The 17,529-nt window shown below is 35.7% G+C and overlaps 1 protein-coding gene across 6 annotated transcripts in view; it reads right to left on the bottom strand.

The window, feature by feature from the left end:
- The window catches only part of FUT8 (fucosyltransferase 8), a 221,624-nt gene that overhangs the window by 32,314 nt on the left and 171,781 nt on the right, over positions 1-17,529 (bottom strand). For all 6 annotated transcript variants that reach the window (XM_014457787.2, XM_006090977.3, XM_023755817.1 and 3 more), the window contains one exon: positions 15,557-15,794. In XM_014457787.2, coding sequence (XP_014313273.1) covers positions 15,557-15,794 — 238 coding nt within the window. The remainder of the gene's footprint in view (positions 1-15,556; positions 15,795-17,529) is intronic.

Raw genomic sequence — 17,529 nt, 5'->3', positions numbered from 1 at the left:
ATAGCTATTCACCATCATGCAACAAAACACTATTTCTTGAGGTGTGTTTTATTCATGGACTGTAGCCTCTGCACATCCTATTGATAACCTGGGTCAAATGAAGAAATTATCTATAACTACATCTCTTTTAATTAATTTTGGAGAATCTCTTTTAATTAATTTTGGAGAGAGAGAACAGTATCATTTTTACTGTTCTATGGGATGGCCACTGGGAGAAAGTGAATTCTTCCATTAGTGCTGCTAAGGAAAAATGTGTCCAAATCTCTGACTGAATTGGGATATTGAGTGGCAGTTGTAAAATGTGTTGTCCCACATTCCAATCACAAAAGAGATTGTAAAATGACAAGTAAGAAAATAAAAGAGTCTAAGCATTTCCTTCCTTATTTCTGGTGGTCACTAACCTAAATATAGAGTGGAAAAAAGACAGAGGAAGGAGAATGGCCCTTTTAAAATAAAATCCACAAACTGAACAGTCCTTTTCTATTAGTATCTCTTACCTGTGGTACCCGATACAAAAATAGTATTGTGTTAATTTAAACATAAAACTGGATAACAACATGTTATATTTTACTTAAAAAAGCAATAGCTTTAAAATGCTAGTTTGTCCTTGACAATAGATAATTTCATCAAAACAGAGCTGTAGAATGATTTCTTTCCCTTTTATTTTTAAAGAATGACATGGTTAGATATCGTGTTCAGATTATTATTTTTAGCCACAATGCAAAGACTGCATTCAAACTTTCTCCAAATGATTCTCTCCCTGCCCTTTTCTTTAATCTGCTCAGCATACTCTAAAGACCCAGGCAATTCATTTCCGCGAGACAGAACTGCAAGATGGTCTTTAAGAAATGCTGTGTCACCCGTCCGGTGTGGTGCAGTGGTTGACTGTTGACTATTGAACCAGGAGGTCACAGTTCAATTCCGGTCAGGGCACATGCCGGGTTACAGGCTTGATCCCCAGTAGGGGGTGTGCAGGAGGCAGCCAATCAGTGATTCTCTCGCATCATTGATGTTTCTATCCCTCTCTCCCTCTTCTTTCCTGTCCGTGAAATCAGTAAAACCATTTTTTTTAAAATGGTGTGGCAAACACACAGAAGTGTTTTCCTATGCCTCTGTGGCCACTACATTTTTACTCAATTACATAGCTAATTCCATTACTATAATAGAGAGGAGCATGCATAAATAAATAGCTAAGGGCATATTACAGAAAAACGTATATTATTAGTTTTTTTGTTAAACAACTGAAAATGCCATTAAATATACATTTTTATAAAAAACATAGCCATTTCATATAAAATCACTTAAGTTAAAATCACTATATGTCAGTAATGTATATTTCTTTTCAGATTAAGGAAAATGTCGAAAAAGAGATTTCATTTAATCAAAAGAGGCATAATTTAAATTACATATCCACAGCAGAACACAGAACAGATTTGCTCTTTGTTTTCTTATTTGTTCTTATATACATTAATTAGTTCAATAATTACATATTATAATTAACTAGAGGCCCGGTGCACGGATTCGTGCACCAGTGGGGTCCCTCAGCCTAGCCTGTGGGGATCGGGCCAAAACTGGCTCTCAGACATCCTCCGAGGGGTCCCAGGTTGTGAGAGGGTGCAGGCCAGGCTGAGGGACCCCACCAGTGAATGATCAGGGACAGGGAGGGACCGCAGGAGGGCTCTAGGGTGTGTCCGGCCCGTCTCACCCAGTCCCGATTGGCCGGACCCCAGCAGCAAGCTAACTTACTGGTTGGAGCATCTACCCCCTGGTGGTCAGTGAGTGTCATAGCGACCAGTCGAACGAATGGTCGGATACTTAGCATATTAGGCTTTTATTATATAGGATGACATTTTAAAAAGTATCTAAAAGCTATTATCAGATTTTTAAAACTGTCATGAATATAAACATAACATTTATTACACACACAATGGATGCTGACCTGCAAAAAATTACAAAATTCTGGAATCTTTATGCTTCCCTGCTTTTATTTTTGGTGTTCAGAATATTGTTCAACTGACATGGTGAAACTTATCCCCCTTTCTTTTTTTTGGAGAAAAGTTCTTTCATATCGAATCTTTTAATTAATTATTTAACTGTCACCTTCGAAATTATCTTAGCAGAAAATGCATTTCCTGATGTAATTTAAAACTTTTCTCTGTACTTAATTTAAAAAGAACACATCTTTCAGGGTAACATTCATTGTTTATATACTTACCACTCTTTACATTAAAGGGTTGAGTAACAATAACCATGTCAATCCTATGTCATTTCCTCAATTCAATTACAAAATTTCCTAACAAGCAATTCTTTATTAACTTGACTACCTTTTGCAGATATTCTTCAAAAGCATGGTTGTATTTATTTACTATCTTCCCCAAATCATTGCTAATATGTTATAAAACTACAAGTTAAATTTCTATGAATAAGAAACCTATCATAAATCTATTTAATGATAGTTAAGAATGAATATAAAAGCACTATCATATTCATACTTTTACAGCTAAAAAAAATACTTGTACCTAAGCACCCTCTATCAGATCTGTTTTGGAGTCACTTGAGAAATGCAAGCCTATCAGACTGGTTTTTTTTTTAATCACATTCTACTAAGGGATAACTGAGAAGCAGATGGTTTAATACTTTCTCCCACATAATTTAGAAAATCAGAGGCAGAAGGAAAAACAATGCCTAGGACTTGTGACACTTGGGCACTATTTTACATAAGATACGACAGGCACATAAGCATTTTTATTATCATCTGCCAAGTACTCTGAGTGTGCAGAATTCTATACCTAAGATTTCTGGTCATTTTACAACTTTTTCAAGACAGGTTCAAGTGCCATTTCTTCTAATTTTTCTGGCTGTATTGACTGTGCCTCCCAATCCCTTGGGGCTCTTGTTTAAATCTTGATAACATCACTAACCACATTTTGTCTTATAAGGGAGAATTTTTAAATGATTGTGTTAATTTCCTGTTTAGATTAGGAGCTTATTAATTTGAGGCAAGCAAATTTTAAAGAATACTATTCACAATTTAAAATGGTTGAAACTATGTATTTGTTCAGTAATTATTATTTTAGAGTAGGAGTCAGCAAACTTGTTTTGTAAAAAGCCATATAGTAAATATTTTAGGTTTTGAGGGCTATATGGTCTATGTTGCAACTATTCAACTCTGCCATTGTTGTATGAAAGCAGCATAGACAATAAGCTAACAAAGGGACATGGCTGTGGTCTAATAAAACTGCATTTATTTTTTTATTTTTTCTTTAATTTCTTTATTGGTTAAGGTATTACAAATGTGTCCTCATACCCCTATTAACCCCCAAACTCCCCCCCCCCACTCATGTTCTCATCCCCCTGTTGTCCATGTCCATTGGTTTGACTTATATGCATGCAGACAAGTCCTTTGGTTGATCTCTTCCCCTTACCCCCACCCTCCCCTACTTTCCCTCTGGGAATTGATAGTCTGATAGCTGTTTCTCTGTCTTTGGATCTGTCCCTGTTGATCAGTCTATGTTGTTCTCTATATTCCACAAATGAGTGAGATCATGTGGTATTTATCTTTCTCTGACTGGCTAATTTCACTTAGCATAATGCTCTCCAGTTCCATCCATGCTGTTGCAAATGGTAAGAGTTCCTTCTTTTTTACCGCAGCGTAGTATTCCATTGTGTAGATGTACCACAGTTTTCTAATCCACTCATCTGCTGATGGGCACTTAGGCTGTTTCCAAATCTTAGCTATGGTGAATTGTGCTGCTATGAACATAGGGGTGCATATATCCTTTCTGATTGGTATTTCTGGTTTCTTGGGATATATTCCTAGAAGTGGGATCATTGGGTCAAATGGGAGTTCCATTTTTAGTTTTTTGGGGAAACTCCATACTGTTCTCCACAGTGGCTGCACCAGTCTGCATTCCCACCAGCAGTGCAGAAGGGTTCCTTTTTCTCCACATCCTCTCCAACACTTGTTGTTTGTTGATTTGTTGATGATAGCCATTCTGGCAGGTGTGAGATGATACCACATTATTGTTTTGATTTGCATCTCTCATATAATTAGTGACTTTGAGCATGTTTTCATATGTCTTTTGGCCTTCTGTAGGTCCTCTTTCTAAAAGTGTCTATCTAGGTCCATTGCCCATTTTTTGATTGGATTGTTTATCTTCCTATTGTTAAGTTGCATGAGTTCCCTGTAGATGTTGGAGATTAAACCCTTATCGGTGATATCACTGGCAAATATGTTCTCCCATGCAGTGGGCCTTCTTGTTGTTTTGTTGATGGTTTCCTTTGCTGTGCAAAAGCTTTTTATTTTGATGTAGTCCCATTTGTTTATTTTCTCTTTAGTTTCCATTGCCCTAGGAGCAGTACCAGAGAAGAAATTTCTTCGGCATATGTTTGCGATTTCGCTGCCTGTGAATCCCTCTAGTATTTTTATGGTTTCCCGTCTTACGTTTAAGTATTTTATCCATTTTGAGTTTATTTTTGTGAATGGTGTGAGTTGGTGATCTAGTTTCATCTTTTTGCATGTATCTGTCCAATTTTCCCAACACCATTTATTGAAGAGACTGTCTTGACTCCATTGTATGCTCTTGCCTCCTTTGTCGAATATTAATTGGGCATAGTGGTTTGGGTCGATTTCTGGGTTCTCTATTCTATTCCATTGATCTATATGTCTGTTCTTGTGCCAGTACGATGCTGTTTTAAGAACAGTGGCTTTGTAATACAGCTTGATATCTGGTATTGAGATCCCACCTACTTTGTTCTTCTTTCTCAGGATTGCTGCAGCTATTCGAGGTCTTTTTTTTTTTAATATATTTGTTTTATTGATTTTTTACAGAGAGGAAGGGAGAGAGACAGAGAGAGTCAGAAACATCGATGAGAGAGAAACATCGATCAGCTGCCTCCTGCACATCTCCCACTGGGGATGTGCCCGCAACCCAGGTACATGCCCTTGACCGGAATCGAACCTGGGACCTTTCAGTCTGCAGGCCGACGCTCTATCCACTGAGCCAAACCGGTTTCGGCATCGAGGTCTTTATTCCAGATGAATTTTTGGAGCATTCGTTCTAGATCTGTGAAATATGCCGTTGGTAATTTAATGGGGATTGCATTGAATCTATAGATTACTTTGGGTAATATGGACATTTTGATGATGTTGATTCTACCAATCCATGAACACGGTATGTTCCTCCATCTGTTTATGTCTTCCTCTATCTCTTTTTTCAGTGTCCAATAGTTTTCTCATATAAGTCTTTTACCTACTTAGTTAAATTTATTCCTAGGTATCTTAATTTTTTTGGTGGGATGGTAAATGGGATTGCTTTTTTAGTCTCACTTTCTGTAAGTTCACTATTGGTGTAAAGAAATGCCATAGATTTCTTGGCATTAATTTTGTATCCTGCTACATTGCCGAATTCATTTATTAAGTCTAATAATTTTTTTATGGAGTCTTTAAGGTTCTCTATGTACAGTATCATGTCATCTGCAAATAAGGACAGTTTTACTTCTTCTTTTCCACTTTGAATGCTTTTTATTTCTTCTTCTTGTCTGATCACATTTAGTATAAAAATAGTTGGCGGGTTGAGTTTCACTGAGGACCACAATTTGGCAGTCCCTTTATGAGAGCCTAAGATTTTACTTGAAACACACTGCTGGAGAGATCTTTGTGGCTTTACTATACATTACCACCTCCCAGGTAATTATGGGCAGTAAAAAAACCTTTTATTATATGGTATGATGTGAAAAAGTTTCATAAGCACTGCCTTAGAGAAACAACACATGTGCAGAAAGACATGCACAAAAATATTCATTTCATCACTGTTTATAATGGTAAGAACGTGAAATAATTTAAATGTCCATCAATTAAGGAACATATAAATCATGCCACAAATATACAATAAAATACAATAGGTGAGCCTGGCCAGCATGGCTTAGAGGTTGAGCATTGACCTATGAACCAGGAGGTCACGGTTCGATTCCTGGTCAGGGCACATGCCAACGTTGCAGGCTCAATCCCCAGTAGAGGTGAAGGAGGCTGCCAATCAATGATTCTCTCTCATCATAGATGTTTTTATCTCTTTCCCTCTGAAATCAATTTTTTAAAAAAATATATAATAGGTGAATGAACGAAATAGCTATTTATTAACATACAGGGTGATTAAATATTAACATATTTAATAAGCTGACACCATATTCTTAAAAGGCTATCTAACCCTCTGAACTCAATCCAGGTACTAATGACTAGACATTTCCAAAGGATGCAGATGGACTGCCCTATACATTCTAAAATCTCAAAAGTGGTGGCCCCATGGTTGCTATGGGACATAATCTAGAAAAAGGAGACACTGAGTACAATGTATACTTTTGCCAATCCTATTATTGGATATTCTGAACTGTACGGATCAAGATTGGCCAGAGGTAGCAGCAAAAGCAGCTACTAACCCAGCCTACCCCCCAATTCCGATCCTATTGTCCAATTTCAGTGGACACAGCAAGATGGGCAGTGATAGCAGAAAAGGGAAAATACTGGTGATTTACTCTTTTATCTGCTCTTCCCATCATGCCTTAAAATCCCATGTTCTAGGCTCGTTTATTCCTAGGCACAACCTAGACCAGCGATGGCGAACCTTTTGAGCTCGGCGTGTCAGCATTTTGAAAAACCCTAACTTAACTCTGGTGCCGTGTCACATATAGAAATTTTTTGATATTTGCAACCATAGTAAAACAAAGACTTATATTTTTGATATTTATTTTATATATTTAAATGCCATTTAACAAATAAAAATCAACCAAAAAAATGAGTTCGCGTGTCACGTGTGTCAGAGGTTCGCCATCACTGACCTAGACATACTATATTCTCTCAGAATAAAAATAGTTTCAAATTTAATACTTAGCCAAAAACTAGAGAGGAGAGGAGCAAGCTACAGTGCTCTAACACTATATTTTGGGTCGCTTACCTAAGTACAATGTCTTTTGGCCTGGTACATGTAGTTCCATCCAGTCAATAGACAGGTACCAGAGGGATGGTCCAAGGCCTTCTGCACTTTTATGTATTTCTAATATTCAGGTCCTTAAGATTTGCTCAAATGCCATTATCAGCATTTTGAAAAAATGTCTTCACTGAAGTCCATTGTCCACTTTTAGGCAAGTTACTTGGAGATTAACATCTTGAATATATTCAGATTCATAAGCATTAATTTTGACACAGTTCCCATGGAGTAGAATCTTCACGGGAATTTATTCTTGTTTCTTTTATTAGTACATACATATTAAAGCTCCAAGACAGCATGTTTTCTTCCAAGTCCTTCCCTCTCTCCTTCCCTCCCTCCCAATTCCCTCCCTCCCAAAATCATAACCTATCACCTTGGAGAGCTAAAGAACTAACTGAAGACTAACTGCTTGTCAGGAGGTTTCTCTCACAGGGTCAGTGATGGCTCAAGTTAAGAAGGAATCCAGTCCCCCAAACCAGGGAAATGGACAAGTGCCCTTGACAGAAGCATATTTCTGGTGCCTTATCAGAGACACTGGGATTTTCCTAAGCAATCTAAATAACACGTAAGAGAAGGGGGAATGACCCTCCTGTGGGCTGAGAAAGCTGGGGAGCTAAAGCTGTCTCTCCGTGGGAGGAGAGCAAGGGGAATGGTTATCTTCAGCTTGTTCCTCTATCATAATTTACCTCTTTTCATTTTATAATTCTGAATGAATTTCACAAAAAAGCCATCAGGTACTTCCAAGTTTCATTAATGTTGGTTGTAAAGTTTCTCAAAAGAAGCCTGGCTGAAATCCCATGACCCAATTATGCTTTTGTTATTTTGCTCTGTTCCCATAAAACTAAAGTGGTAATAACATACAGGGTGATTTATAATATATAAAGCACTGTCAAATGTATTATCACTTTGAATCCTAATAAAACTCTGTAAGGTACATAGAACATGTAATAAGAAAGGTTATGGGACACAAGTTAGTCACATGGCTATTAACGTCTGATTCCAAAGCAATGACATTGACCTGTGTCCTTGTACACTGTGACTTTCCTCATTCTTTAAAGGCCCAGCCTAGGCTCCCAATAATGCCTGTATTTCCAGAAACAGTTTCTCTATCCTCTGAGGACCCACAGACTCTATATTTCTCTTATGACACTTAACAAAGCCCATCTTTGTTACATTTACAGATCTATGGGTCTTAACATACTTTCAATGAAAGTTGCTGAAAGACAGGGACTGGGTCTTATTTATCTTTATATTGCCCATAGCATCTAGAAACACTCACATTTTACTTGATGACTAGTGCACTTCATTGTTTATGTGGGTGGTCTACTTTTTTAGGAACTTAATAATAAAACACATTATAAATTTAAATATATAGTATTTGTTTAACAGTTGTACTTTTTTAAAAATACTCACCTGAGGATATGTTTTTATTGATGAGAGAGAGAGAGAGAGAGAGAGAGAGAGAGAGAGAGAGAGAGAGAGAGAGAGAAGAGAAGAGAAGAGAAAAACGTCAATTGGTTCCCTCCCATATTCACCCCAATCAAATCAGGGATGGAACCTGAGAAAAACGTCAATTGGTTCTCTCCCATATTCACCCCAATCAAATCAGGGATGGAACCTGCAACCTTTTGGTGTATGGGATGGCTCTCCAAGGCTCCAATCAACTGAGCCACCTGGACAGGGCACAGTTATACTTTAAAAAACAAATTTATATTTATTGTTAAAAAATATTATAGGTAACCCTCTTTCCCCCCATTGAGTCCCCTATAGTTGTACTTTTAACAAATAAGGTTGCACATCAGACTTTTGAACAAGAATTATAATAACCTTAATTAAAATATTATATCTTGTGGAAAACTCAACTTGACTTATAGTATTACATTTATAATTTCTTGCTTCCAGGGAATACAGCCTACATTACTTAAAGGCTTCTTATATTGTATTAGATTAAACTTTAATTGAATTAAAGGAGGAACTCTTCAAGAAAAGGTGGGAGACTCAACTCTAATCCTTTTCAGTACTGCCAGGAATATTTTTATTCCTTGAATTCTGGGAAGCAAAACAGGAGAAAGAATCCTGATTCCTAAAGTAACACCTAGGAATGTTTACAATTCTGTAATCTGCTTCTGATCTTCTGCTAAAGGTAAGGAAAATGTGTGAAAAGGAAAGTCTATTATTTAAATAAGTTACACATATATAAAATGTATATTATACTTTCAGCTAATGTATAAACCTCTATTGAGTTTTCTTATTGAGCAATATTCTTTTGGAGGGAATAAAAGGATATGTATAATTCTACTAAAGCTCATGGACTATTACTATTTCCTATTCCAAGAAATTAGCCTATAATTTATTCATATCTGAGGAAGAGAGGTAAGAAAATTCAAGATTTATAGCATATCCAGACCTCTGGCATATAAAATTAACCAAAAGGCTAGGAAGCATTTGTTACTTTCTTTAGCTTTTCAACAATTATCTTATTTGTAGAATCATTCTAAACATTCTTGAATGTGATCTATGTGTTGTAAACAAGTAAGACTTATCAAAATACTACTGAATGATTGCATTCTTATTTTTATATACTTTGTTTGAATCAAAAGTCAAATGTGACTGAGCTTCAAAGACTTACATAGGTGTGTCTCAGGAAAACAAAAATCTAAAACATTTAAAGAAGGGAAGGAGGAAACTAGTGATGAATCAGGAGACTACTATCCTATATTAGCAAAAATATTCTTTATGAAAGAATTTCCTTTGGGAATCATTTATATAGCACCACTAGAATGTTTAAAACATGACTTGATATTTAATAACTCAATGTGTAGCAAATCTTTAAGAAACCCACTTGTAACATAAAAGGTATATCAGTATTTACAAAAACACTGATAATTTCTGAGGCACGTATTAAAGCTTGTGGCCCAGACATCCCACAGGAAATAAGAGCACCTGAATTATATTATACTAGAGGCCCGGTGCACGAATTCGTGCACGGGTGGAATTCCTTGGCCTGGCCAGCGATTGGGGCGATCGGGGCCATCTTGCCCCGTCCTGATCAGGGCCGGCCAGCTGGGGTTTGGGGAGGGACCGTGAGAGGTTGGCCGGCTGCAGGAGGTTGGCTGTGGGAGTGCACTGATCACCAGGGGGCAGCTCCTGCGTTGAGCATCTGCCCTCTGGTGGTCAGTGCACGTCATAGTGATGGGTCGAACAGTTGCTTAGGCTTTTATATATATAGAAGATAGCAACCTTAAATAGGTTCTGAAAGGATTTAGAAAACTTTTCAAATGAAATAGTTTCTACTCCATAATGACTTTGATGCTAATTATATATTCCTATTTCCTAAATTATACCTCTTTTTTATCTCTAAACTGGTTCTACCAGAACTTTGTGCAAAAAGGGCAGAATATATTGCTAAAAATACTCAATCTTAAGAGATTTTTTTTAAAACCTACAATTTTAAAAAAATGTTTTTATTGAAATCAGAGAGAGGAAGGGAGAGGGAGAGATAGATAGAAATATCAATGATGAGAATCATTAATTGGCTTCCTCCTACATGCCCCCTACTGGGGGACTGAGCTCAAAAGTGGGCATGTGCCCTGATGGGGAATCGAAATGTGACCTCCTGGTTCATGGGTTGACACTCAACCACTGAGCTACACAGGGCAGGCAAAAAATCTCCAACTTAGTAAAAGTGCCTGACATAGCTTACAGAGTAATTGTTTGAGATTTAGACTAGAATAGGAAAGGTGGATTTTATGTGATTCTTTTATTGCATTTATTATGCTGTGGTCAAGTGGTTGGCATTGTGTAAATAACCCAGAAGATCTAGGCCCTGTTGCCATCTGGAGGCTCCCTCAACATAAAATAAACAGCTAAAAATTCAATAGAACAGTGCTTCTTAAAGTGTTTTACTGAACACAGATAAAGAACATAAACTGTATGTGAAAAATCATCTTAATACCTTTTATACCTGTTAATCATATTCCCCTTGTGATTAGAGCCCTATAAATGTGGATAGGGAGGTAGGCATTGAGTATCATGAGTTTTGTTTTGTTTTTCAGAGCTAAACTGGGGTTCAGCAACTATAATTACTAAAGTTTTGAAAGCTAAAAACAATAGGATTAAGATTAAATATGGAAAGTCCAGTGTACTTTCCCCTTCTCTCACATTACATAAACAGAGAAATCAAGATGTTTCATCAGCATAAGGAATCTAAAATATTATATGCACTTATTTCAAGTTTCTATTAATTAATCACCAAAGGTTGAAAATATTACTGTAAAAATACTACAGAGAAGCATATCCATAGCCTATCCTAACTAGCATATTATGCCTATAGATTCTAAGCCACATTATCTATCTATCTATCTATCTATCTATCTATCTATCTATCTATCTATCATCTATCTATCTATCCATCCACCCACCCATCCATTTATCTTGCAATATTACTCAGCCATGAAAAAGAAAGAAAATCCTGCCATTTGTGACAACATAGACAGACGCGGAGGGCATTATTCTAAGTAAAATAAGTCAGAACAGAAAGACTATATGATTTCACTTATATGTGGAAGCTAAAAAGTAATAATAATTTCACAGACACAGAGTATAGTTTGGTGGTTGCCAGAGGCAGGGAGGTGCAGGGCTTCAAGAAAAGGTGAAAGGTGGTTTAAAGGTACAAACTTCCAATTAAAAGACAAGTTCTGGGGATATAATATACAGCATGGTGACTATAGTTAACAATACTGTATTATAAATTTAAAGTTGCTAAGAGCAAATTTTAAAAATTCTCATTGTAAGAAAAAAATGTGTAACAATGTGAGGGGATGGATTTAACTAAATTTATTGATAGAGTACTATCAATTTACCCATATCTCAATATATGTTAATTGTTCATTCAGCTGCCTGCCTCCTTCATGTAACCCAGCATGGTGTCTGGCACATAGCACATTCTTTTCTAAAATTATTCTTATTTTAAGGCTTCCTCCATATAAAGATTCTAAATAAAACTCTTTGAGCAAGAGTTTTTTTAAATGAGGTATGGGAAAAAAGTAACCGTCCAGTTTAGATAACTAAATACTATAGCAAATGGCAATCTACCTAAGCAGGTACTTAAATCAGACACTCAAAGGCATTAGATTTTATCACATCTACAAACACTGTTTCTTACTAGTCATTATTTTCACTTAAAAGAATGTTTGTCAATTAGATCTATCAAACTAAGTAATTCAGTTCAATTTATTACATATTTATTAAGACAGTGGGAAAAAGATGAGAAAGAAATACAAAATAGCCAAATTGGTTTAATTGCTAATCTAAATAAATGTTCAATTTTTAAAAAAGAAAGCAAAGCAACAGCAGAAAATTAAGTTTAAATGGTTGAGGTTCTCTATTGCCAAGTCATCTATTCAAGAGTGTTTATATCAACTATAAAAGCATTTCAGAAGCTGGTCCTCATACATAGCCTACAACAGTCAATGTACTTTAAACAAATTGATAACTGTTGAAAGATACTTCAAACCATTAAATACCAAGATTCCCATTCTGAATTATCATAAGTAATCTATTAGGAAGAATCACACCTGTTATATATAGTTAGTTTAGGTTTAGGAAACATTTTGTGATATAAGAAATTAAATTGATTATTTTATCAGCAATGTTGGAATAAACATCAATAGATGATGGAAAATATTATGATAATTTTTAATGGGAAGCATAATTTTTAATATTTTGCTTCACTTGACCAAATTACTATATAGGATACGGTTTCATATACAAATATAAAATAATGAAGAAGAAAAATAGAACTCCACCTACAAGGTATGATTTAGCTACTGAAATAATCAGATTGTATACTAATTCCTGTACTGGTGACAGATTTGAACAGGAATTGAACACTAAATTCCACCTGCAGGCACATCATGTCAAGTACATATGAACAATAATAATTTCATGACAGTTGTGCCAAGGGAAATATCCGAAGATTCTTTGTACAAGTCAGAACAATAACAGATACAATTGATGTATGGATAACTAAAGAATTAATGTCAAAGACCTTATTAAATTTCATTCTGTTTCTCTAAATCTAGAAATGGGCTAGTTTTTCCAAAAGGTGCATACATAGATAATGTACTAATACATAAACAGAAACAGAAGTGGATGGGAACCATACTTTGCTATGCTCAAACATAAATCTCTTCTTTCTTTTAGATTCAAGATTATCATCTAAATTATTTTAGTTATGATAAGTTCTGCAAGCATATTGAAAATAATCACTAGTTTAATTAATTAAATGTGTCCAAAAGGCAGTTTAATTGACTGGCATGAAGAAAAATATATTATTTTATACAATACCTGTAGTGATAAAGGAAAGATCTATTTAATTAAAATTATAATTCTGTGCTACCATGATAAAACAACTTCTTTAATCAGGAACTGCAAATGACAGAGTAAAATACCACTGACAACTTTTCAGTACTGGAAATTCTAAGGAAAGTTTGGAAAAAGTTACAGGATAGGGGAAATAAGAGGGTAGAGATATTACAATTAGTCATTTTATTTAGTTCCCAAACATTTAGGAGTTTCTATGTTTCTGATCATTATTCTGTTAGGTAAGGTGCCTGGCATGTGTATACTGGGAAGGACTTAGACTGGAGGTAGGTACAAGCAAGAGTACTAACCAGAGTTCTGTTATTTATAAGTTGTATAAGTAACTTATTATCTATTAGGCCCTAGATTCCACATAAAGGATGATTTCTAGAACCTATTTAAAGATTAAGAAATTCTGAATGTTTCAAATTCAAGTCATTTTAATCTTCATATCCTGTATGTACAAAATATATAGGGATTAAAAATCAAACAAACCAAATAACTAGTTGTAGCATACAGGCAAGGCCTAGCTATACACTAAATTTGATAAGTCTAGTGAGGCCAACTTTTCACTTTTTGATATATAGAATAAGGCTCTTAAATCATCCTAATGAAGACAAAACTCACATCACAAGATAATACTTTAAATCCATATAGAACCTTTTAAAGCACTTTATAGAAATTATCCAATTAGCTTTTCTGACCACTTCTGTGAAGCGTCAGGTATTATCTGATATTTTCCAAAGGAGGCAAAAAGAAACAAAGCAACTAAAGTTATCACTCTGCCAATGACATGGCTCCCTATTCCACATCTAGTGTTTTAACTTGTGAAAAAAGGTGGTCAGCTCCGTGAGAAATTATATTAACTGAAATATCTCAGCCTTTTGAAAAGTTTGACTTCCCACAAAATGTGAGTGCAGAGACAGTCTATTGTTTTGCTCAGCATTTCACCTAATAACTTAGTTCAGTATTTTCCACACTGTAGACACTCAATGTGTATTTGTTCAATGAGTAAAGGCTATTAATGATAGCTAACAATTAATAGAGCTCATATATCAGGTGCTGTGTTAAGTACATCACATGTATTATTTCATTTACTCCTACAACAACTCAAAGAGGTAAGTAAATTATTACTTTTCATTTTAATGATGAGGAAACTAAGGTCTAGGTTAAGTAACTTGCTCAGAATTACAAAATGATAAAGCCAGTATTTTTTTTAATTTTTATTTTTAAAAAAATATATTTTATTGTTTACAGAGAGGAAGGGAGAGGGATAGAGAGCTAGAAACATTGATGAGAGAGAAACATCGATCAGCTGCCTCCTGCACAACCCCTACTGGGGATGTGCCCACAACCAAGGTACATGCCCTTGACTGGAATCGAACCTGGGACCCTTCAATCTGCAAGCCGACGCTCTATCCACTGATCCAAACCGGTCAGGGTTAAAGCCAGTATTTTTAGCAAAGGTAGCCCAATTTTAGACCTTGCTTAAAGATCATCATTGTAGAAATAGACTTGCAGTAAGAAACTATATATTCTATTCTCTCTAGAACTTAGGAGAGAAATTTCTTATTGATCTTGATATCTCTTATAATGCCTAGTATAGTACCTTAATCACACTATTTGTTATCAAATGTTTCCTGAATAAAATGTAAAATTGCATAATCAAATTAGGCCTCACTGACCTTAACTGTAAAACAGAGATAAAGGTGCCTCACTGGTTCACAAAGTTTGGTCCCTGGGTCTGGCAACTGTCAGAAATGCAAATTCTCAGGCCCCACCCAGACCTACTGCTTTAACAAGCCTTCCAGGTGAGTCTCAGGCATGCTGAAGTTTTAAAACCTCAGGTCAATGTTACTTACAAGATAATTATGAGAATTAACTGAAGTCAATAGTGTGGAATCACCCTAAAAAGTGAAAGGTATATCACCATCACCATCATCATCATCGTAAGAGTAAATTGCATTCCTTGAGTAAGCTTAGTGATTTTGCTAAATCCAGATGAAAATAAACATGAAAAATGAAATAGATCATGAAACACTTTTTAAATAAAATATTCTTTTAACGATTTTATCTGGATAATGCACAGCATTCATGGATTCAGAGAAAAAGAGGACTATGAGCCATAAAGTTGTACAAAGAAATCTGATGATCTGGTTATGTGGCAGTTCAACCCAGAGAATCTGACATGCTGTACACAGGCTTCTTACCTGACCAGTGTCCTGTGGAGATGCCATATCGGTCTGTGCAGGTCTCACTTACAGGTCTAAACACAGTTTCCCACCCACCAGTAGCATAACGCCAATTCTGAGACTCCAAGATCAGTGTTCGCTGGGTGCCATATGCAATCATGAAGCAGTAGACCACATGATGGAGTTGACAGCCGTAGCCACAGCCTTTGTTGATATTACACACTAGCTTCTTGGCTTTGCTGCAGTCCTTGGGATTCTGTCAGGGAGGAAGAGAAATAAAGGTGAAGATAAGCTGTACAGAGCAACTTCTCTTCATAGATGACAAGTACATAACTCATATAAGCCAGGACTGATCCAGTATATCTTATAAGGCAAAGAATCGAGCTTTAAAGATCAAATTTCAAAGAATTTACTGAATATTTTATGTGCACACTTAGGGAGATGGCAGTGAAAAAAAAGTTACTTGGGAAACACCACAAAACAAACATAAAATTAAGCAGTAACATTTAAAAGAATACTATTTTCACTTCTCTATCATGCAGAACATCTCTGAAGTCAAAGCTGTGTACACTGAGATATTTATTTCAGCTGCAATTCAGCATTCTGAGCTTACATTCCCTGATGAAACTGAAGTCATTTTAAAGGAAAAATTATAATATACCTACTAATTCCACCTATCTCCAGAGTTCTAGATGTCATGAACAAAATCATTATGGAAGTAAAGCCACTGAGTAAAAGGATATCTGAGTTCAACAACTATAAAATATCAGTCATGGAACTTAAAAAAACACACCAATTTTGACAGTTACTAGTAATTTTCACAATAAAATGCAGAACATGTTCTATATTAACTGTCTTGAGAATGTGGTAAGCCACTTTTTAATTAGGAGATTCATTTACCTATTTTTATATTTGCTCTGAGATGAATAGAAAGTGCATAAATCATATAAGCCAGGACTGATCCAGTATATTTTATAAAGCAAAGAATCCAGCTTTATCTGGATAATGTACACTTAATACTCTCTAACAGTAGGTAAAATGGGCTTAGCTAATTTGAGAATTTCTTTTTTCCATTCTAATATATCAATTCTGCTGTAATTCATATAAGCTGCTGCTAAACATCCCTAAGCATCTTAGTTCTTCAAATAAAAGTTTGTTTTGACAAGGACTCCTTAGCCTGAAAAGTTGTTGAAGCTGTTTTGTCTGAAAGGGAGGAGAAAGAATGGATGCGTTCAGGGACAGAATCTTCTCTTCCACAAAGCAAGAAGCAAAGGAACTACTAATTCTCAATTTATATGAGCCTTGAATAAAGCAGTCAACAAATCACAAATCTACCACTGTTTTCTAAGGATATTACCTGTTTTGTCAAGAAGAGATCCCTAGAAACAAAGGCTAGGACAGCGAGGCTGTAAAATGTTTCTGAAGGAAAAGCTGAGAAGGGAATATGCAACAGTTACTTTCAGAAGAGGTTGTTTTCCACATTCCAATGTGCCATGCAGGCTAGCCTTTTTCTATCAAAGCAGAACCTATACCAGCGATTTTTAACCTTTTTCATCTCATGGCACACATAAACTAATTCCTAAAATTCTGCAGTACACCAAAAAATATATATTTTTGGCAGATCTGAAAAAAAAGGTATAATTTTGATTCATTCATACCATCTGGCTTTTGTTGTGTTGACTGCTGTCACTTTTTAAATTTGACAATCTATGTGGTATATAAAACTGAAACTCATGGACACAAACAACAGTGTGATGGGTATCAGAGGGAAGGGGCTAGTTTTTGTCAATTACCATTGACCCTGGTTGATGTCTGACAAAAACTTGAAAGCATGTCTCATTCAGAAGCAAGAATATATAGAAGGAGTGATTTGACCTGAGGTGGTGAACACACAATACAATATACAGACAGCATATTATAGAATCATACACCTGAAACGTATATAGTTTTATTAACCAATGTCACCCCAATAAGTCAATAAAAAGGCAAAA

The sequence above is a fragment of the Myotis lucifugus genome, unplaced genomic scaffold (genome assembly GCF_000147115.1).
Source record: "Myotis lucifugus unplaced genomic scaffold, Myoluc2.0 scaffold_85, whole genome shotgun sequence".
Classification (NCBI taxonomy): domain Eukaryota; kingdom Metazoa; phylum Chordata; class Mammalia; order Chiroptera; family Vespertilionidae; genus Myotis; species Myotis lucifugus.
Note: the sequence above shows the minus strand (reverse complement) of the source record. Positions and strands in the feature narration are given on the sequence as shown.